Consider the following 23,791-nt stretch of genomic DNA (forward strand, 5'->3'; position numbering starts at 1 on the left):
TGCGCTATCTGTTACTAGAAAACGTCGTTCAGTCCAAAAGAAAAGCTGTAACTGTTTGTCTCTCAGAAGTCAAGACCTGGCCATATGCATAATCTCACAGTGCTGTGGAATCCAAAAGTTCTGGAGGAATAGTTGCCGAGCTCTGGAGCTGCTGTAGCTACGTGTCAGCTTGTAGCATAGATAAGATGTCGCGAGTTCGAATACATTCAGTGCTACATTTTTTAAAACGCAATTCTGCTCTCTGCTGAAGGTATCAATCTAATGGAACTTTGAACATAATTCCCTTCACTTCTCAACCCAAAGTAGTCGCATGTGGAAAAAGGGCTAACTACTGTGACATTTTGTTCTATTCAGGTTTAATAGACAGCAGGCAGCAGATGCATCTCGAAGATGTGCAGGGAGAGCGCATCGTGCCATAATATGTCAGAAAAGTATTTTCTACATTAGCCGTCGTGTATTCTTCTTCAAACTTTGTTTGACAGCTTTAACTCAGAACAAGTTTTCTACATGCATGTAAGCAATAAACTGCATGTGCATTGTCAGACTGTCATAGGTAACATCTGAGAATTCGCATATATCGTTGATGATTAATTTCTCTCTCATGTTTACTATTGTTTTAACAACACTAAAGGAAACCTTACGAAAATTGTGCACTGTATTATAAGAAATGAAATAAAACTAACCATGATAACCTTACGACGAAAGTATCTGTACACAAGTATGCCTCTATCGACACGAATTAGTAAAATACTACTCACTTAGATTTTGATTGGGTCTGTGTTTAATTGGTATGCTGTGTCATACTCAAGAGGTATGCAAATGTGGCATTTCATAAATATAGTTACGTATTCCTAGAAACCAAAAATTCGCTTGTCAGCAGCGGAAAGAGGCCTTACCTGTTGTGCAGCATTGTAAGTTTTTCAACATTGCACTATGAGCTGAAAGCATTTTCTTGCGATTTCCTTATTGATGTTTGATCTGACTGCTTGTAGCTCTTTCACAGAAGGGATAAAAACGTTACAGTCAGTGAGACTGGAACTGCGAACCGTAACAAACGCTTTTTCACAGGTCAGCACGTTACCACAGAGCTGGCGAGGAAGTATGGGTCTTAGCTTCCTATTACGAGGGAAATAGTAACTAGAACTCGTAAACCGCTATTTGAATGTCGAGATTAGTTGCGGTTTCCACCTGCAACGACTTTCCTGGGCTGAAAACCGTAAATTTTCAATCTTTTGTTACCCTTCAAGCGATAATAACTCAGATTATTCAATGGAAATGACAGGTAAAATCAAGTGAACTTTGAGGCTTAATTCCGTGCACACCAGGAAGTAACTCGTCGACCACAGAGTTGCCAAACATACGTTGCCTTGTTGCCAAATCTCAGTTACAGTACCAGCAGGAAGAAGACGAACCGATGTGATCCTACAGCGGTCTGGGAAGTGACCATAGCTGGTGTCTCCATGTCGCGGCTGCTACGGCCTGGAATACGTAATGCGTCTGATTCGCTTTCTGTAACTAGGTTTAGGGACTGGAGCGTAGTTACTAATAATACTCAGAACTGACTGCAAACTGAGCATCATAAATCAGTAACTCTGATTGTTGTTTTTATATTTCTTTCGTAAGTGTACTCAAAACTAAGAAAGTCATTCACAGGCGTTTTCGTGCCTCGCCGATAGTCGAGCACAACATACAAATAAAAATAAAAAAGAATGTGTGAGTGTGTGTGTGTGTGTGTGTGTGTGTTTGTGTGAGAGAGAGAGAGAGATAAATAAAAAGCAATGAGAGAGAGTGTAAAAAATTGTTGTAAAGGAATTGAATCATGGTATTTAAAGAAATCTTTCATTAAAATGACACGTTCCACATCATTACGAAATGTCGTATTCATGATCTATGGAACAAGATTTAATCTAATCTAATCTAATCTAATCACATCATATTGATGATTAGCCATGAAGAGTCATGAATTACCGAAATTTTGGCCAATACCAGTAACCAAATCTAAACTTGAAAATAAAAGACGACAATTTTTGTAATAAACCGTGACTCCTATCAAGACCCTTTCGTCCCTGTTATCTAACCACGAAAGATGTCTGATATACCTCCATTCTGAAGTAACAAAGTGTGCATGCATTTAAAGATGAAGTGCATGATGTGAAGTTCTGTGACGGAGATACGAACCCAACACGTAATCCGATTGTTAACTAAGAAAAATCAAATGTTACGTATCGGTTTTTCTTACGAGCCGCTAGGTGTCTGAATGTAAAATAAGGATACAAACTTTTGTGCCTAAGCGGACGGCGTGGAGGTAGGACGTAGTGTGGTGTGCGCTGCGCCGTCTGTGCTTCCGCGTGGTAAGTCTTGCGCTTGCTGCGGCTTAAAACTCTGTTTATATCACGCTTCGAGAAGTAATGAGTAGCATGCAGTGATGGCTCAACCAAGTCGAAAAGATACGTTGAAACTTACTTTTGATCCTCGATATGCCAGACCCAAGTCGTTTGAAGTGGAAAATTGGTTAGAAGAAGATGTGAAGCTCTCCTTTAATGATGTAATTGGGATCCACCTGTCGATTGTAGCTTGTGTCGTGTTTGTTAAAATGCGTAGTTCCGAGTTGTGCGAGAAAATAGTTGAGTCTTCCGGAGGTGTCATGAAATTTAAGCACTCCGATGGGAACGTTGGTGAAGTCACCGTTGCACATGCCGGTTTTGGCATTCGCACAATTCGAATCTTCGAGTTACCTTTTGAGATTACAACAGACCAAATTAATGCTGTAATTTCACCCTTCGGGAAAGTGCTCAACAACTTTGCCGAGAAATGGTCAAGCGCGCATAAATTCCCAGTACTAAATGGCGTACGGCAGCTTCGTGTAGAGTTACAAAAGCACATCCCGTCGTACATCAATGTCTGCGGATATAGAGGGATTGTAATTTATGACGACCAACCGCGAACCTGTGCCGCCTGTAACAAGCCTGGGCACGTTCGCGCAGAATGTATACAGCGGCGCGTTGCACAGCTGCCGGCCGGCGAGGCCGCCGGGCCACCGGCGATGACAACACTGCCGGGAACTTACGCCGCCGTGGCACGCGAACGGCCGACTGCCTCCTCAGCCCCTGAATCGTGTGCAAATACAAATTCTCCACACACTGAAATTCCGATGGACGTCAGTGCCGTCATAGCTGGCGACCTACAAGAGTCCCGCCAATCTACGGAATCAGTTGAAGTTCCACCGACACAGGCACCTGCAATTGTAAAGGCAGCAGATCCGCCGGAAGCTGAAGACCGACACACCTTGCAGGAAAGCGACACTAACTTGGATACTGCAGAAAGTCCGTCGAGAGGCAATTCTCCGAAGAAAAATAAGAAACGCCGGTTGGCGCGCAAAGGTGCAGAGGAGACAGCTCCCACACTCCGACAAAAAGCGAAGGAAATAGGTAGTACCTTAAACCAACAGATCTGTAGCAACGCGAAAGCGACACCAGTTTCTGTGGAGCGTTCCCCTTCTGCGCTGGAAACACGAGACGTCCAAGGAAAGCCAACAAAGAAAGCATCCAACCACCCTCAAGAAACGATTCACTCTCATGAAGCTTCACTCGTACCACCCACGACGACAACCTCAACCAGCTGGGCAGACGAAAGTGACCATAACAATGCCGACGCTGAAATGACAGAAGTTTCAGAAACTAAGACAGACTGTAAGCTAGCCCCACAGGTGGCTGATTTCTTCAACGACGACGTCTCCGCGAACGAACATTCTAAAGAACAAGGACACACCGCTGAAACATTTGCTACCGGTGAATATTATTAAGATGCGTTTTAAACCTGACGTTTGCGAGACAAAACAGAAGAATGTTTTTTAAAGTTAGCTCAAGTAGAACGAAGAATGTCTGACATACAAGCATACAAAATCGCGACAGTAAACCTTAATAAGATTCATAGCTCCTTTAAACTACAGAACTTAAAAGATTTTATATATGCTTCTGACAGTGACATTATACTTTTACAAGAAGTGACAGACATTGAGCTTGGTAACGTACCTGGCTTCAACGCCATTACAAACCCAGGGCTTGGAGCGGAAATGGGCACGGCTCTGCTCACAAAGGAGGGCATAGTAGTCCAAGATGTAGTACAACTACCAAACAGTAAAGGCATAGCGGCCACAATCAACAACATACGACTCATTAACGTGTATGCCCCTTCAGGATCCAGTAACAGGCACCGCAGAACGGAGTTCTTTAAAGAAGCAATTGTCCCACTATTTGGAACTCGATATGAACACCTTATCCTAGGAGGGGATTTTAATTGTGTTTTGCATGCCAAAGACGAAACTCCCAATTTCAACAAGTGTACTGAACTGGAACGTATAGTTAATGACTTAAGACTAATAGACTCATGGGAACATATGCACGGTGCAGCCCCTGGCTTCACCCACGCCACAAGTCACTCGGCGAGCCGTCTCGACAGGATATATGTCACGCACAATTTGAAACACCTCATTTTGCAGTCAGAAGTATGGCCTACCGTTTTTTCCGATCATGCTGCATACATATGCACAATCAATCTGATAAAACAAGGGACATTCAGAGGTAGAGGCACATGGAAGCTCAATGTGTCACATCTGGAAGACCATGCTTGTCAGGAGGCATTTCACAAGGTATGGAGAGAGTGTGAAAGCAAATTTAGCTCGTACAACTCTGGCACTGACTGGTGGCTGAAACATGCCAAACCTAAAATACGGAGGTTTTTCATAAACTACTCCAAAGACAAAAACTTTTGGTACAAATCAACTATAGAATTTTACTTTCAGTGTCTAAGGGATTTGTACAAGTGCGATGCAACAGTTGTGAACAACTACGAAAGAATTAACAAAATTAAAGCAAAAATTTTAGCACTACGGCGCAAACAACTGGAAGGCTACCAAATAAGGTCGCGTGCCCAGAACATAGCCCAGCACGAGGTTACTTCCATTTATCATGTCATTCGTGAAAGCAAAAGGGCGTCTCGCAAGATATTATCTGAAATAACAACTGATGATGGAAGGAAGCTGACGAAGCAAAGAGAGATTAAAGAGGCAATCGTACAGCATTTTGAATCCTTAATGTCTAGTCAGCCGGTTGACGAACAGCTTCAAGACGAGTTAATGGTTAACCTCCAGGGCAAAGTATGCCACGCGGAAGCACAAACTCTCATCTCGGAAGTGACTGAAGAAGACGTCGAAGAAGCTATATATGGAAGCACGAAAAATAAGTCTCCAGGGGCAGATGGAATTCCAGCAGAATTTTATCGCAGATTCAGTGGCCTCGTAAAAGGCAAGTTTACTCTCATCTGCAACGAACTGCTAAACCCTGAGAATGACATCCCGAAAGAATTTCGTGAGGGACTCGTAGTGCTAGTGCCAAAAACTACCAATACGAAATCTGTAAGCGCTCTGAGGCCAATTACGCTTTTAAACAGCGATTACAAAATCTTTGGCCGCATCCTCGCTCGCAGGCTGAAAAGAACAATGACCAGCGTCACTGGCCCTTATCAAACAAGTGTGGGCAAAGACAGAAGAATTCTCCAGACCCTCTGTGATTACAGGGACCTAATCTCAACGGCCGACGTCTGCAAAATAAAATGTGCTCTCATCTCGCTCGACTTTGACAAAGCCTTCGACAGAGTTAACCATAGTTTTCTCCTTCGCACCATGGGCGCAATGGGCTTCCCACCTCGATTCATTGCGGTAGTAAGCAATACATTAAGAAACAACTCAGCCAGATTTGTCATCAATGGGCACATCAGCCGCCCGATTGACGTCACCAGCTCCATTAGGCAAGGGTGTCCAATGTCAATGGCACTCTTCGCCATCGCCATCGAGCCCCTGCTTGCCTCCCTTATGAAACATCTACAAGGACTACAAATACATGGAGAAAAGATCGTGTGCAAGGCATACGCTGATGATGTTGGCTTCCTAGTCGTGAATGGCGCTGAAGTACAGAGCGCACTACGAATAGTAACAAAATATGAACAGGCATCTGGTGCAAAACTTAATAGAACAAAGTCGGGGATTTTCAACATCGGCCGTGGAATTGGGACGCAAACGCAGGATCTATTACGCGAGCTTGTAACCATGAAATGTCTCGGCATAGATTTTAAAAGAAATATCAAACACACTATTGCTGTGAATTATCGAAAATTACTTAACAGCATACGCGCCTCTGTACAAGCACATAGTATTAGGAAACTCGATGAACTTCAAAAAGTAACAGTGGCAAATGTATACATCACATCCAAAGTTAATTATGTAGCACAAGTTCTGCCACCACCTGCGACTTTGTTGAAAAGCATCGCATCCGCACTAGGACACTTTGTGAGCCGCGGACGTATTTTCAAAGTCAAATATGACATTCTGATGCTCCCTACGAAATGTGGTGGGTTAAATCTTACCGATGTCAGCAAAAAAACACAAGCCTTATACCTTGCTACCACATACAAACAATGGAAAGAGCCAAGTGGTACCCTTGCTGCACATTTGTTGAGCGAAATAGCTCCTGCTGACGTCAGTGCACCTATAAATGTCCAACACATACCCAACGGGCTATACCACTTGAAATACTTTTTCGTAGAATACAGCTATATACAGGCAAGGATTCCTGGAAAAGACATGATGAAAGTAAAAGAACTTTATACTAACTTGATGAAAGACAAACCCAGAAACGACGTAGAACAAAAGTATCCTTGTTATAACTGGGAAACAATATGGGAAAATATTCACTGCCGGAACTTGCAACGTATGTCAAATCGACCTGGTACTTTGCTGTAAACAGAAAAATTACGACGAACTCTAAACTTCACTCTATCCGATTGGCCGAGTCACCGCTGTGTCCATTATGTAAAATACCAGATACGGAAGAGCATAGATTGCTGTGTGACAGGGTAAAAGAAATATGGCTCTACATAAGACAAAAGATAGCGAGCGTCAGCAAAACTACGCCCAATGCCGTTACGACTGCTGAATTTTTAAACCCTGACGGTCTACCTTACCCTAAAACAAAACGAAATGCAATTAACTGGTTGAAAGGCCAAACGATGCATTACGTCCTAACAAAAGAATCAAGCAATAGGGAGGACTTCTGGGTATACCTTACAACTGAGCACCACAAGTTGATGTGTACTAAAAAATACAAAGACAATTACGCAAACTTTTTAACTAAAACAATCCTGTAACCAATAGAAATGCGTAATTTACATTGCGCATCCAAGCATTTCGTATATTAGACGAATGATTTTTGGTTAAAGTTTGTACTTCACGTAGCAGGAGGAGGATTTCCAACAGAAAGTAGTTAGAGGAGATCATCAGTATAGACCAATTAAGCCTCTGTGTATCTATTACTTTGGTTTCGGTGAAACACAGTGATGAAACTGGTATACACCATTTATTTAGTTTCTGTCTTTCTTTCCTTTTCTTTTCACAAGAAGATACATTTATGTTAATCAAGTGTAAACTCAAGCAGAAGAAGCCTATTTTACTTCATTACCTTCTGAAAAAGGACATTATACTTATCAGGAATAATGAGTTTGCTTCTTTCCGTTTTTCCACGCACGGAGAACAAAATTTACAGATGCAGTTACATATCCAAAACTATTATGAGACTGCCTTCTCAATGGAATTTACATTTATTTTTATTCAAGCCATGTTGCAAACAAAGGCAACAGAAGGGGCATACTTCGTTCGTCGTTCAGAAGAAGCGCGTTTCCACATCATCAACTTACACATTCATTCTTAAAGGCGGAGAAGCCAGGCCGAGAAGGCAACACTTGGAGAGCGTAAAGGATGGGTTGAAGGGGAGGAAGGAGACCAAAAAAAAAAAAAAAAAAAAAAAAAAAAAAAAAGTTCCCTTGTGCGTTGCAGTGCTTATACTATAAGACATAGCAGTTCGAATCACGGTAGAAGCCGCTGACTACAACCTTTTATTTTCCATTTTAATTAATGGAGTTGCAAACTGCTAGTAAAAATGTCTTATGCGAAATCTGAAGAATGCCTTTAAACATCAATCTTCGTCCGATTTCGACTTAGTAAATTAAGTTAATATCATGGATTTCTGCTTTGCAAATTCCAAGGTGCTTCACTGTAAAATAGACCCTGAAAAGATTCAAACCGACTGTCAACGATATATAGGTCTAACATGTCAGAAGGTTGTTTATGAAGTGCACATGTTCATTAATATAGTTCCCTTCTTCTAAATTTTTGCAATAGCATTTAATTGTAGACGTTTTCTAACACCGGAGTTAGCAATTCCTTTCCGTTCTCTGAAACCTTCAAAACGACACATTTTTCTGGTTTAAATCTGATGACTTTAACTATCACTTCCAATCAACAATAAATACTTCATGAACCCATACATGGAACTCCAAATGTGCAGTGTTCCTGCACTGCTACAGAGCATGCATTGCAAGGTATTCACACAGTTTATCGCATAGACTTACCATAAGGAATGAAACAAGAACTGTAATACACTTTACACCACAGACGCTCACTCTGGCTTGACGAAAACATCCAAACATTGACCAAAAGTTGCACAAATAATTGAGTTTGAAAGGAAAAGAAACGAGGTATGAAGCATTTATAAATTCATCGAATGTAGTGAGGTGGTTTAATTTCGTCCCAGTCTATAAAATTAATTTCGGGCCATACTCAGCTCTTGCCGGTTGATGTAATATAATACCAGCCTACTAATCAGGGCGTCTGTCTCCGTTGCTTTTGAGCGTGAATGGAAATTGTAGAAATTTTCTGTGGAGCAACATTTAATAATAAAGCGTTTTAAATCATCAAAAGCGATGAGCGGTAGCAGGCGCTTTCGATAAAGAACGGGGGAGTGCAGCGCCGCTGCTGTCGCCACGGCCGCTGCCAGTAGCCAGCAAATGGATCCCGGAGCTTTGCCGCATACTGCGTTCAGAGGAGGACAGTCTGCAGGAAATCTGCCGCAAAATCGTTACTGGATAAAATTTTGATATCGGTGTGTCACAAAGCGAAATAGATTGAATCTGCGCCACCATTACATTCACGTCTTCAGCATTCAGACAGAAGAGGCTATAAAAATGTTTTATGCCAGCTGCTCTCGATCCACTGACATTATGAACAGAAACAAGGCACGCTACCGCTAGACCACAGGCGTAATCAGCCTAGAGTTTCTCTATCATGGGACAAGTTTTCCTCCAGGAAGTGCCGCAGTCTACAGTGTTGCCAGATTGTGCAGATAACCGGACTTAGAGAATTAGCGAGTTGGCCAGTTTTTTTGTCCCATGTCGCGATCGGCGCGGACTTAGCCTCTGAAGCGGCCGGCCGCCGGTCACGTTTTATGTCAAAGAGTGTACATGGGGACAAGTATGCGACAGCAAGAGGAATCCGAGAAAACGTCGACATGGAAGCGAAGGGAAGCAGGGAAACAGTTACTTTTTCCGTCGAGGCAGCATTCTACTGTATGTCTACTGAGGTACCAGTGATACACACGAGTTGACTGCTGTATTTGACGCTTTTCAGGAAAACAGAGAACCATCTGCCTCTAAACTTACATGCATCTGCTTTAAAGGATAACAGAGAGTGGGTGGGGTGATCAATTCAGATGGAGCTGTAACGAGATATTGCAGACAGATGATTCATTCTAGAGAGGGAAGGAGATATTCGCGCAGGTCAGTTGACCATTTTTTCTGCTGTCAGGATGCATCAGTCATGTGACATAGCCTGCATTCGACTCATATACAAACACGTTTTCTGTATTTGACTTAGAGCGCTGTCTACCTGGGATCATTAACAGCAAACCTCTCCATCATCAGAGGACTTCCACCTCATTGTGATGAAACGTGACCATCCTGTTTCGACACATTCCTCTAAACAAATGAAGATTTGTGCGCTGTACTGCATTTCCTTGTTGCATCTTGGTTATAAAATCGAGACTTCAGTTTCATAACTAAGATGATTCTAAGTTAGCAATAGGTGTTCGCGAGACACATCTGCTTGACAGATGTACTGTTTTACAGAGTTAGTGGTGCAATGAAGTGTAATTTCACATGTTGGACGCCACTGTTATGTGTTTATCTGTTTCCTTGTCAGAGGTATTCTCCGTTACTAACGATCATTTTATATAGGGCTGATGCGAGCGTAGTATAATTTCTGAACTGTGATCGGATCTGAACAGTGGATGCTATATATCTCTGGAGAGCTACATTGTGCACATATCACACCGAACCACTGTTTTAAGGAAGTAGCCATTTTCATTTTACAATTTGTTACCATAATTTATCGTAGAGGAACCTGCAAGAAGGATGTGTGTCATCGGATGTAGATATATTTCCTACATTGGAATATTAACAGCGCTGCATTCCACATGACTGATAGGTCGGGAAATCAAGCAATCTCACATTATAGCCTGTTTTAAGTGCAGAACTGTGTAGCCTTAGGAGTGCATGTGTTTATGTTGTCTCTTACCAATACCCTCCTGGTATTGATCCCAGACACTAGAACAGTACTTTAAAATTGATAGCATAGTTGATTTACGTGAAATGCTTCGAACTCCATCCGTCTGGAGCTCCGTCATGCATAAAAATCGCCCCTTTCTTGTTCTTCTTAATCGTCTGCTATTACATCACAACAATTTCAAATCTACTACTATACACCGATAAGAGGTGCCACCCCCTCGACGTGCGCGTCTCTCGAGAAATCTTGTGCACTTCGACAGGTGAGGATTCGGCAAGCTCCATTCATTCATGAGATGCAGAATGTGATGGTCTACTTCTGGTCAGCTGCAGATTTAACCATTGACGGTAGTGCAGGGCGGGCTGGTCAAAGACAGTGCGAGGGGGACTTTCAGTCTCTAATTTTATCCTAAGACTGTGGCAATGCTCTGTGACACCCATCCACCTAGGGATACATCGTGGATTAAGGACTATGCTCGAAGTGTTAGAAATATGTAGAGCGCTGTCTGGTATACTTTGATGATGTATGTGTTCGAGAATTAACAATGAATGGACGTACTGCACAGTCATCTATCTACATTTGCAATGATACTTGCAAAGTAGAGAAGGGGCGGTTTAGCTTTGATACTGAAATTTGGAAACATGCTGTCGCATCATTGGTCGTTGTTGAAATTACTGAATATTTGCCAAAATTGTTGACACTATCAATTGTGATGCTTATTATTACAGTACATCGACGGTGTCTTTTTCATCCCATCTGTCCACTGGTCCACTGTTGGTTACCACATAATGATTGACTGACATCACTTGTTTGTGTTGGAGAAAGAGTTTTGGTGGAGGGGCAACACCTACTGGGGATGGTTAGCACCGAAGCAATGATCGCATACATGACTGAAATGTGAGGAATCAGTCGAAATGGAGTGCAGAGCCATCACCTATTTCGTCACTGTGACACACGAGTTTAAATATAGAGGTCGTCAATCACCTCTGGACTGCAGTTTGGAAACTCTCCACAACGCTGTCAAACTCTTACAGTTGCCTTAAGTTGCAACTGTCTTTTATTTAAAATCGTCCAGTGTGTGGTGTGTTATGGCAGCACCGAGAGGCAATGGATCACAACGTGTTAGTGTCAGTTTAGAACGTGGCGCAGGAAAAAAAATAGTATAGCAGTATACAAAACGTGTTACTGCAGAAAAAAAACAATGTTTTAAACTATGACACAGGGTCACATGGAGTGTCTTTGCAACTTATAGAACAGTCTGTGGGATGCGATCATCCTAGTACAGTACAGGTGATGAAACTTTAAGCTGGTCTGTGCGGTTGATCAATAGCTGTGTCTTTAATAGGATCGTCACATGTGGTCGATGCCGGCACACATGTAGTATTTGTTTTTTATATATGGGAGGAGAGATATGCAGTAAAAATCTTATGGAGTTCTCTATCAGATGAAGTTAGTGGAGCTTTTATAGTTCGTAATTTTTCTCTGTTGGATGGTACAGAATAACGAAGATAGCAAGTTGGAGGTGATAGACGTGAATGGACCCTGAGGGGCGTAGACCTGTAGTACTTGTATGTAGTTTGGGGACACACCAGAGTGCAGTAGCAAAATCCTTCTCCTTCCAATTTCCATCGAATGATCAAAACACAGTCGTGTAGCAGTAACTCAGCTTAGCCTGTTTGTACATGGGTTGCAAAAGGTGGTACATATAGATTTCTCGGACTTCTGTTCAGTTCTGACGTACATAGGAATGATCACTTGTCTAAAGCTGCAAAAATGGCGGCAGTTGCCAGATGCATAGGGACTACCTAAAACCACGTTGGAATTTTACTGCAGCAGATAGGGCCGAGAAAGGTGACCCGTTTCGAGATATGAGACGCTAGAAATATGACTCACTAGTGGCAGTAATCATTAAAGGACTAATCCATAGGATCCAATGCAGGTATGTGGTTGGATGGAAACAGTTGAATCCAAATCATAGACAGCATTTCTACCGAAAGTGTAGCAGTAGAGATATAAAAAGGTAGTGTACATTTCCTATGACCTCATGTAGGTATGAGAAGGGGGTTGCTATACTTTCGACTACCTAGTTTCAACCACTTTTCCAGGTCACCCAGTCACCTATTATTGCTGCTTTCCACTATATGGATTACCGTAAATAGGAGATTATTTACCAATATTTAGCAGGATAAGGTGTTCTTGGGTAATCTGGAAAAGTAGTTGAAACTAGGTAGTCGAAATTATAGGAACCCCATTTTCGTACCAATATGAATATATAAAAGACGCCACTGTGTGTTGGCTGGATTTACAAGTATCGAAAATAACAAAAGATTTCGTGGAAGTGGCGAAATCGACAAACCGAAAAGACACTAGGGCTTTTTTAAATTGTAGTTACATCCTTTATTCATCGAGAAATACGTAATGGCGGGGGGCTTCTTTGCAGTGCGAAAACGACACCCAGCTGGTGCAAGTTGGACATATCATAATTTTTTTTATACATCCATAACTGATAGACAGAAACAAAAAAAAATTATGTGTGTCTAGTCGTAATGGAAGGCTAGGTTGGACATGGTGAATTGTGATTTCCACGCACTGCGGAATATGTCCGAACCTAAGTGGTGATAGATTCATTTCGTAAACAGCTGCACAATATAGCAGTGTAAGTGTTCAACTGGACCTGCTATAGTGTACAAATACGACGGGCAATACGATTGTAACAATATGTCCCCTCATCGGCACCCCTAAGCGTACCCTCGCATTTTCCAAGTTGTTGTATCGATAGTGATTTAGACTACAGTACGCCATCCTTTGTCGGTGATGTCTTTCCAAGCATTACATCCACGGGTGCGGTATTCATTATCACATAGTACCAGACGCCTGTCCTTAATAAAACTTGTTTGAGAGAAACTTGGCAGGATTCAGCACCTTCCAAGAGCGCTGATTCGAAGACTTTGGCAGATAATTTCCTAGGACTGAGGAGAATCGGGACGTATAGCTGGTGTGAGTGTAAGCACACCATAATGTTTTTGGGCACTGTACAGATATAAAAGATAACAGCACTGTTTGTGTAAAATGTGTGTATATTGCAGTGTAAACTTACTGTGGCTTATGTTGTGGCACGACCAGAGAAGATGAGTGTGTGTCCTATCGTGAGGGTCGTATAGATTCAGCACATCGATTACCGCGAGGGTCTGAGAGAGATCTTATATGTGGAAAATTATGTGCGATACAGATACTGAGATTTGTTTCAGAACCACAGTCGTCAAGAGGAGACATTACCTGTACGCGTCAGTGTCAGACTGTAGCAGCAATTGTTATATTTAATTGTAGTTACACTGGTAAATATGTTCCTGGTTCCAAATATTCTTGTAACTCTTGTATGTATTTGATGACCTGTAGACAACTTTTGCAGGGTTTATCTACAGAAAGTTCTGAGATCTTTGTTCATGTGTTCAAAGACAAGTTGTAGCAGACCATCCATCCCATCCTGGTGTGATGCTATCCCTCATCTGACTTTGTGGTATTAGGACATCTCCAGACCAGTAGCTGTAGGACACCGAAAATTCCAGCCACCTTACACACTCATCTTATGGCAATGTGTATTGGAGGGCAGCGTGGAGGGTAAAAATCGAAGAGGGAGACCAAGAGATGTATACACTAAGCCGATTCAGAAGGATGTAGGCTGCAGTAGGTACTGGGAGATGAAGAAGCTTGCACAGGATCGAGTAGCATGGAGAGCTGCATCAAACCAGTCCCAGGACTGAAGACCACAACAACAACAATGATTACTCAGTAAATATAGGGAGAGAACAGGCTTAAACATTACTTTATGAATGGATCTCTTAAATAAGTGTTCCTAAGATCCCCACTATGTGTTTTTGTGTGATATTTAACCCTAATTTACCTTCCACGCTATGAAAAGTCTACATAATACCAAAATTATGCACCAACAAACTTTTATCCAAGTTAAACTCACATCCGAACCTTTGACTAAAGTGAAGTGTTGAACTGTAACTGGTCTGAATACAGCTTGTCTTTATATTAAATGCACAACTGAAGTAAAACAATTATCTGCCCCTAATCAACATTTCCACTTACCTCGCCTCTCGTCAACATTGTTGCAGATTGCTCGAAAGCACAACAGCAATGGCTAAGCTAGATTTCCATTTTTTAAATAAAATTTCCAAACAACATTCAAACTGTTGCACACCGTACAGTGAAATTTGGTAATGCGTAACGAGAAACCTGCTTTAAACTGCGGGTTGGGGATAGCAACAATTCCTATGAAACGATGTTCCAAGACAATTATTTTAGAATAAAGTATATATTCAAAAAGACAGAGTAAAACTTCGCGTGATCGTCACACATAATATTGCTCCGAACAATACTATGGTTAACAAAGTGGACAGTGATTTAAAAGGTACAATGTTAACAGAAAATTTCTACAATAACCAAACAGCTCAATCAGTTGATATGTTAATATGCCACTCAATGAAACTGCGTAACGCTCACTCTCACTTTTTTTTTTTTTTTTGAAAAAAAAAGTCGTTCAAAATTTATATTCTTTTCGCTTTTCAATACATACATCATATTCATACATGCTGACCTTTACAATAATTCTTTCTTCATCTAACAGATACAAAGACAAGTCGACAGAGCACTACTGATTACGTCCGTCATCTACCACATTTCAGCTAAGGAAATATCAGAAACTTCCTGCTGCACTGAAATTGTAGATCGAGTCGAACTAGGGCCCTTTGCCTTTCGCATGCAAGTGGTCTACCTACTGAGCAACCCTATCTGACTCACGCCCCGTCCTCACAGCTCTACTGCCGCAGCACCTCGTCTCCTACCTTTCAAACTTCACAGAAGCTCTCCTGCGAAACTTCCTCAGTAGGAAGAGCTCGGTCCAACACTCACTTTTTATCTGCGAAGAAGTTTCATATCAGCCCACATTCCGCTGCAGAGAGAAAACTCATTCAAATAAGTATCTGACTGTGCTCTCTCTCTCTCTCTCTAACACTTATATCGATGACTTACAAAAGTCAAAATGTCATGCTTACATTACTGTTTCATGCAAAAATATATTGTTGGTAATGATTTTAGCAACGGAGGAGCAGTGGGTTAATCAAATGCTCTGGTTCTGAAAGGAAACCAGAAGAAAATATAACATAATTCCAAATTGGACTAACATTATATGTTGAGCTGAATACGATTAACGAAGCGAAAAACATAGTCATTTACTAAGTGAAGTGTTTGAAGCATTAACGTGAGGAGCTGTTACACTAGAACTGGGACAACTTGCTGAGAGAAGATCTAAAATTTCGGAGGCACTATTCTACACGCGAAAACATGTAACTGCAAGGTAGAAGCTACCAAGTGGTCTCTCTTCAATAAGGATGAAAATGAGTTCTAAGCACATTTCGAGTCGTCTGAGGTTCGCAAGAAATTGCATCAAATCAAACGTTGAGTCATTTTCATTTGTTAAAGTTAAAAAATAAAAATACAACCAGTTATGGAAGTTAGAGGGCCTGCAAAAGCATCTCCAGAGAATTCGTGTGGAGCTTGTTACTAAAGTAGCCGATCTAAATTTATTTACCCGTGTCCAAGATAGACTGAGAACTTTCTCAAGCATGCTAGTGAAAAGAAAAAAATAAAAGAAAGAGACACGTAGTACTGAAAAAAGGGAACATCTCTAAAGAATTTCAGAAAACGAATGATTTAGAGCTCATTTGTGATTTTAAAAAAATGGCTCTGAGCACTATGGGACTTAACATCTATGGTCATCAGTCCCCTAGAACTTAGAACTACTTAAACCTAACTAACCTAAGGACGTCACACAACACCCAGTCATCACGAGGTGATTTTAGGATTTTATGTTTTTCGAATGGTGGTTTTCAAATATAGAGATATGTAAACAGGCAGAATACGGCGTTGCGGTCGGCAGTGCCTATATCAGACAAAAAGTGTTTGGCACCGTTACCAGTTAGTGCTGCCATAATGGCAAGTTATTTAGATTTAACTGAGTCTGAGCGTGGTATTATTGCCGACGTACGAGCAATGGGACACAGCATCTCCGAGGTAGCGATGAAGTGAGGATTTTCCAGTACGACCATTTCACAAGTGCACTATCCATATCAGGAATATGGTAAAACATAAAATCTCCGACATCGCTGCGGTTGGAGAAAGATCCTGCAAGAACCGGAGCAGAGGCCACTGAAGAGAATCGTTCAGCGTGACAGAAATGCAACCCTTCCGTAAATTGCTGCATATTTCAATGCTGGGCCATCAACAAGTGTCAGCGTGCAGACGATTCAACGAAAGATCATCGATATGGGTTTTCGAAGGCGGAAGTCCACTCGTGTACCCTTGATGACTGCACGACACAAAGCTTCACGCCTCGCCTGGACCCGTCAACACGGACATTGGACTATTGATGACTGGACACATGTTGCCTGGTCGAGTCTCTTTCCAAATTTTATCTAGCAGATGGACGTGTACGGGTATGAAGATAACTTCGTGAATCCATGGACCCTGCATGTCAGCAGGGGACTGTTCAAGCTGGTGGAGGTTCTGTAAGGGTGTGGGGCGTGTGCAGTTGAAGTGACATGGAACCCCTGATATGTCTACGTACCACTCTGACAGGTGACACGCAAGTAAGCATCCTGTCTGATCATCTGCATCTATTGATTTCCGTTGTGCATTCCGACGGACTTGGGCAATTCCAGCAGGACAATGCGAGATCCCACACATTCAGCATTGGTACAAAGTGGCTCCAGAACACTCTTCTGAATTTAAACACTTCCGCCGGCTATCAAACTCCCCAGACATGAACATTATTGGGCATATCTGGAATGTCTTGCAACGTGCTATTCAGAAGAGATTTGCACCCCCTCGTACTCTTACGGAATTACGGACAGCCCTGCAGGAGTCATGGTGTCAGTTCTCTCCAGCATGACTTAAGACATTAGTCTAGTCCATGCCACATTAAGTTGTGGTATTTCTGCGTACTCGCGTGGGCCCTGCACGATATTCAGGTACTTACCATAAAGCGGTCTCTTGTATGGATGTGTTTGTATCTCTGTCAGTGCGCTCATATCATCAATAGTCATCTGAGTCCTACCCCATGAGAATCTGGTTGCTCGTTGCATTAACCTCTGTCGGATGCTAAAAGAGCGAAACGATTTGGAGCAACTTAAATTGTCATTATTACTACTCCTCTCAGTTTTATTAAGCTCCATCTTCTATGTACACTTCACTTCACTGTGCGGTGGCTACTATGTCTTCCTGTTTTCAAGAATATATTTTATAAGAAAAAAAAAATGGTTCAAATGGCTCTGAGCACTATGGGACTCAACTGCTGAGGTCATTAGACCCCTAGAACTTAGAACTAGTTAAACCTAACTAACCTAAGGACATCACAAACATCCATGCCCGAGGCAGGATTCGAACCTGCGACCGTAGCGGTCTTGCGGTTCCAGACTGCAGCGCCTTTAACCGCACGGCCACTTCGGCCGGCTATTTTATAAGAAGTTAAATTGTTCATCTGTACTGATTTCTTGACAAATGCTGCCCACAGGTTTTCCTATAAATTTACATAATAGTAATAAGTAACAATTTTGTTAATGTACTAGTTTTTTCTTCTATTATCTCGACACAAATGAGCCTGATTACTGAGCAGCATCATTATACATACCAATAGGGGTATTGCCAAAGAAGCGATAAGCATTACACTATTTTGTTCTGTTCTTTCTGGGATACATTATTTTTGGGAGTACATTAAGTTACATCGTTAACCCTACGTACATACGCTCAGCCATTGGTGATAATTTTTCATGTTTCCTATACGTTCTCGCTGTGTTGCCTCTTTGTTGAATGATTCGATTTTGAGCATGAGTTTCGGTAAGTCGTTAAGTAAGTAAACTTGTTACCCTTCACTGTCACCATGGTCAAAGTATTTAATACTTTTTGATAAACTACACAACGATGGCATGGAGTATGTGTATTAGCCTTCTGAGCCTCTGACTTTGAATTATGTGAAAATCAGATAACATTTCATAATTATTTAGTTACAAATCTTATACGTTTCTTTTTTACAGGAAGAGAAACAAAATGTTTGGTCAAAACTATCTCCAAGAGTAATTCCCAATGAAACAGAACTGGGAATCACGGCAGAATCAGAAATTATGGGGTTACTTCCTGGGAAAAACTATGAAATCCGAGTTATTCTCATTGATAAGGATGGTGGTAGTTACCAAATAGATGTGCCAGAAAGTAAAGCAAGAACTAAATGCATAGGTAAGTTTAAAGATAGCAAATCGCCCTGCCTTCATACACTTTTTGTTGTATCTCAGAAAATCTCAGGTTGAAGTGATGGAAATGCAGAGAGAACGATCATCAGGGTCAGCAAGTCATCTGCTTAATCTGGATCTTCTGAAAAATAGCAAATAAATTTTTGCTTAAGCTATTAAATAGAAACTGCTGGAAATGATCTTCGGTATTTGTGTTACAATGAGAAAGAGCACAGAAATGGTAAACCATATTTATGTTTATAATCCACACATCTCCTTACAACGCGAGGTCCGTTTTGACTGAGCCGGAAATAAAGAAATATATATCCTACTGTCAATAGCAGAGCATTGGTCGCTATTTAAGGCACAAACTTTGCATTAAATCTAATTTGGCAAATGTTAGTCTGATATGTCTATGGTAAAAGATTTCACTATCCTTCAAGTTTGTCCATACAAGCAATAGGTACAATAGGGCGGGATGTGTTTCCCAGCAAAAATGAGTCAGTGCACAGGGAAATTTGACTCCTAACAAGATGTATGACGTAAGTACTCTATGCCTGATGTTGACATAAGATTAGGCCGAGGAATCTGACGGTTGCCATTACTGATATCGTTCCATGTTTTAGGGCAACGTAGCAGCACGGTTCTCCACGTACTGGAGAGCTAATACTACAGTCTGGGATCAGTCAACAGTGAAGTAGAGTGTGGGCGTGATGTACACGTCATACGTTGGAGGAAGAACGCTGGCGGTTGGGCACGCTGTTGCCACCTTCCGGCTGCGAAGTGCAGAACGCTGCTGGCAGTACCGAAGCTACCTGACTGAATGCAGTTGTCGTCTTTTGAACTGCGCCAACACTCACACGTTGCCATAGAGACGTGTACAAATTCACGTCAATCCCACGTTAACTCCCTGGAGTCTTCTTCCACCATCCAGATAAGAGCTCAGACCAGATGCAGTGGGGAGATGCGGCTGTTGGAGCGTATGTGCTATGAATTTCGTGATGGTTGAAATGTTGGAGCTACACAGGTTTCACTTCCAGCAGTGACCTGGTATATGGTATTGGGTTGAAGTGTGCCAAGCCGTTGCAGGATTCTACACAGGACGACTATCCCAGAAGTGGACCAAATGTGTACACAACAAGTGTGAAGCAACAGTCTGAAGATATCTGTAATGAAAGCGCCGGCCGAAGTGGCCGTGCGGTTAAAGGCGCTGCAGTCTGGAACGGCAAGACCGCTACGGTCGCAGGTTCGAATCCTGCCTCGGGCATGGATGTTTGTGATGTCCTTAGGTTAGTTAGGTTTAACTAGTTCTAAGTTCTAGGGGACTAATGACCTCAGCAGTTGAGTCCCATAGTGCTCAGAAGCATTTGAACCATTTTTTTGTAATGAAAGCACGAGTGCAGCTCAGATAGGAAAGGATATTTCAGGAGCGCCATGCAAGGTTTTCAAATCCTGTCATCCTTTTCTGACGGTTCTGTGAATGCCTGGCAAAAATAATCTGCATTCTAGTTTTCCCCATTTTGTGCAAAGCTGGGGTTCTATTCAAATGTCGAAGGGCCTCGGCAATAGTGACAACGTTGAAAGGAAAAAAGGGCTGCAAGTTTGAATTTGTGTTAAGGAGGGTATTGGAGTTAGGTAGTCCGTGCAACTGCGACAGTCAGAACGCTATGCTGGTATAATGGCTAGCACACCTGCCTTGTGTGCGGGAGACCTGAGTTGAAGTCCCGGCTGTGACACAAATTTTAATTCATTGTTTAAGCTTCTGTCCTTATTGAAGGTAGAGCTGAGACTCATACGTCTCTGGAAAAATGTTATCCCATCGTTCTAGTTTCTTTTATCAATTAACTGCAAATTACTGCAGACGCATGTGCTTAGACCACTTTGTTTGCAACAACTAGTGACCAGCCTCTTGTTCTTGCTTTATTGTGGGCACAAAAATTCTGGTGACCCTTCTCACTCAGAGAGTCTCTGTAGGCTTGGTTTCATTGAAGACGAGTAGCATATATTGCGATGCCTCTGATGGCAAATATTAAATAACCAGGCAACAAGTGTCGCCTGTCAAAGTCATGGTACTATACGTTTACTTAAATTCCAGTTGAAGTTCTCATATCTTAATGGAAGTGCACAAGAAGTGACCCGGCACAATGACATACAATGATATTGCTTGCGGTTTATCAGATGGAAGCAAGATTGTGTCCGCAGTCTCTTATCCAATGTGTGAGTGACTCGTACACTGTGAGCAATTTTCCTTTTTGTTTCTAAACTTCATAATTCTCTGCCGTATGACCGTGGCATTACTGTCTACATTCTCGTAGTGATGATCTCTTTAAAGTAATACCTAGAGGGTATTGCAGGCAATTTCTTGTCACGGACTGCTTGTTTCATGGGTGGAGAACAATTTTCAACACTATTGTTGAGGCTGCTTTCGTAATGCGTCCATGAGCAAGTCATGTGCTGTCCACCCAAAAAGATTGAGAGGGGCATTGTTTATTTCCTCTTTTACCCATGCTAAATATAATTTTCTGTCATTTTGATTATATTTCCATTTTTCTAGAGGCAGGTTACGTGGAGCCTGCAGGCAAGCTCGTTGTAAAAGTACTGTATTGCATAGATGATGTGAATGGTGTTTTAAGGCGCGAAACGCGAGGTCATTAGTGCCCGTCAAAGTGACCACAATAGGATACCAATCTCACTCGCAGATTCGTTCAAGTCTTTCCAGCTCAGTAACAGAGCGAAAGGCACAGAAGGTTATATTAACAAGAGAGTATGTGGGATAAAGTGAACCTACATTGTGACCAAAGTTCATTTAGCAATATCGACATTTAGTTTTCGGTTAATGAAACAGTGTCAAAGCTGGACATACATGTCATATCGAGATTTCCACGATCCTTCCTTGTGCAAAAGAGCATTATTTTCTGCCTGTCAGTTGCTGTTTTTTGTTGGAGCGTGGTTCGACTAATGCTTCTACAGGGTGTTACAAAAAGGTACGGCCAAACTTTCAGGAAACATTCCTCACGCACAAATAAAGAAAATATGTTATGTGGACATGTGTCCGGAAACGCTTAATTTCCATGTTAGAGATTTTAGTTTCGTCAGTATTTACTGTACTTCCTCGATTCACCGCTAGTTGGCCCAATTGAAGGAAGGTAATGTTGACTTCGGTGCTTGTGTTGACATGCCACTCATTGCTCTACAGTACTAGCATCAAGCACATCAGTACGTAGCATCAACAGGTTAGTGTTAATCACGAACGTGGTTTTGCAGTCAGTGCAATGTTTACAAATGCGAAGTTGGCAGATGCCCATTTGATGTATGGATTAGCACAGGCCAATAGCCGTGGCGCGGTACGTTTGTATCGAGACAGATTTCCAGAACGAAGGTGTCCCGACAGGAAGACGTTCGAAGCAATTGATCGGCGTCTTAGGGAGCACGACGGAACATTCCAGCCTAAGACTCGCGACTGGGGAAGACCTAGAACGACGAGGACACCTGCAATGGACGAGGCAATTCTTCGTGCAGTTGACGATAACCCTAATGTCAGCGTCAGAGAAGTTGCTGCTGTACAAGGTAACGTTGACCACGTCACTGTATGGAGAGTGCTATGGGAGAACCAGTTGTTTCCGTACCATGTACAACGTGTGCAGGCACTATCAGCAGCTGATTGGCCTCCACGGGTACACTTCCGCGAATTGTTCATCCAACAATGTGTCAATCCTCATTTCAGTGCAAATGTTCTCTTTACGGATGAGGCTTCATTCCAACGTGATCAAATTGTAAATTTTCACAATCAATATGTGTGGGCTGACGAGAATCCGCGCGCAATTGTGCAATCACGTCATCAACACAGATTTTCTGTGACCGTTTAGGCAGGCATTGTTGGTGATGTCTTGATTGGGCCCCATGTTCTTCCACCTACGCTCAATGGAGCACGTTATCATGATTTCATACGGGATACTCTACCTGTGCTGCTAGAACATGTGCCTTTACAAGTATGACACAACATGTGGTTCATGTACGATGGAGCTCCTGCACATTTCAGTCGACGTGTTCGTACGCTTCTCAACAACAGATTCGGTGACCGATGGATTGGTAGAGGCGGACCAATTCCATGGCCTCCACGCTCTCCTGACCTCAACCCTCTTGACTTTCATTTATGGGGGCATTTGAAAGCTCTTGTCTACGCAACCCCGGTACCAAATGTAGAGACTCTTCGTGCTCGTATTGTGGACGGCTGTGATACACTACGGCATTCTCCAGGGCTGCAATCAGCGCATCAGGGATTCCATGCCACGGAGGGTGGATGCATGTATCCTCGCTAACGGAGGACATTTTGAACATTTCCTGTAACAAAGTGTTTGAAGTCACGCTGGTACGTTCTTTTGCTGTGTGTTTCCATTCCATGATTAATGTGATTTGAAGAGAAGTAATAAAATGAGCTCTAATATGGAAAGTAAGCGTTTCCGGACACATGTACACATAACATATTTTCTTTCTTTGTGTGTGAGGAATGTTTCCTGGATGTTTGGCCGTAACTTTTTGTAACACCCTGTAGATTTATCAGTCCGAGTGATAACTTCAGACTGGGAAATCATAAATGCGCTATAAACGAAAGTCGGTAGGCGTGTTTCTATATCTGAAAGATGACGTGTATTCTGATTTCAAGCCAGTCGCATAAGAATGGCACTAATATCGCCACTATGAGGACGTAAATCAGGTTGGTTTAAATACACGCTGTAACGGTCGTAAGCGTTAGTTACCTTTGATATTAGATGTAGTGAGTTGATATTGCTCAAGAATGCGTTTAAGGCGACAAAAACGCCGTTCTCAACACCTCCCTGAGTTTGGAGGAGGTCGCGTAATAGGGCTAGAAGAAGTTGAATGTTCCTTTTGCGACACTGCGGATAGACTTGGCAGCAATGTAGGCCTAGCCGCTGTACGTTATTGCTCGCAGAGGTGGTCAGGAGAATGTACGGTCACAAGAAGATCGGGCCCCACACGGCCAGTTGCGCGACCGAGAGGAAAGACCACCGTTTCCAGCTTACGGATTTGGCACATC

The 23,791-nt window shown here is 42.3% G+C and overlaps 1 protein-coding gene across 2 annotated transcripts in view; it reads left to right on the top strand.

The window, feature by feature from the left end:
• Positions 1–23,791, top strand: part of LOC126195831 (uncharacterized) — a 672,121-nt gene that overhangs the window by 441,116 nt on the left and 207,214 nt on the right. For both annotated transcript variants that reach the window (XM_049934505.1, XM_049934506.1), the window contains exon 15: positions 18,544–18,742. In XM_049934505.1, the coding sequence (XP_049790462.1) occupies positions 18,544–18,742 (199 nt within the window). The remainder of the gene's footprint in view (positions 1–18,543; positions 18,743–23,791) is intronic.

This window comes from Schistocerca nitens, chromosome 7, assembly GCF_023898315.1.
Source record: "Schistocerca nitens isolate TAMUIC-IGC-003100 chromosome 7, iqSchNite1.1, whole genome shotgun sequence".
NCBI classification, from domain to species: Eukaryota; Metazoa; Arthropoda; class Insecta; order Orthoptera; family Acrididae; genus Schistocerca; species Schistocerca nitens.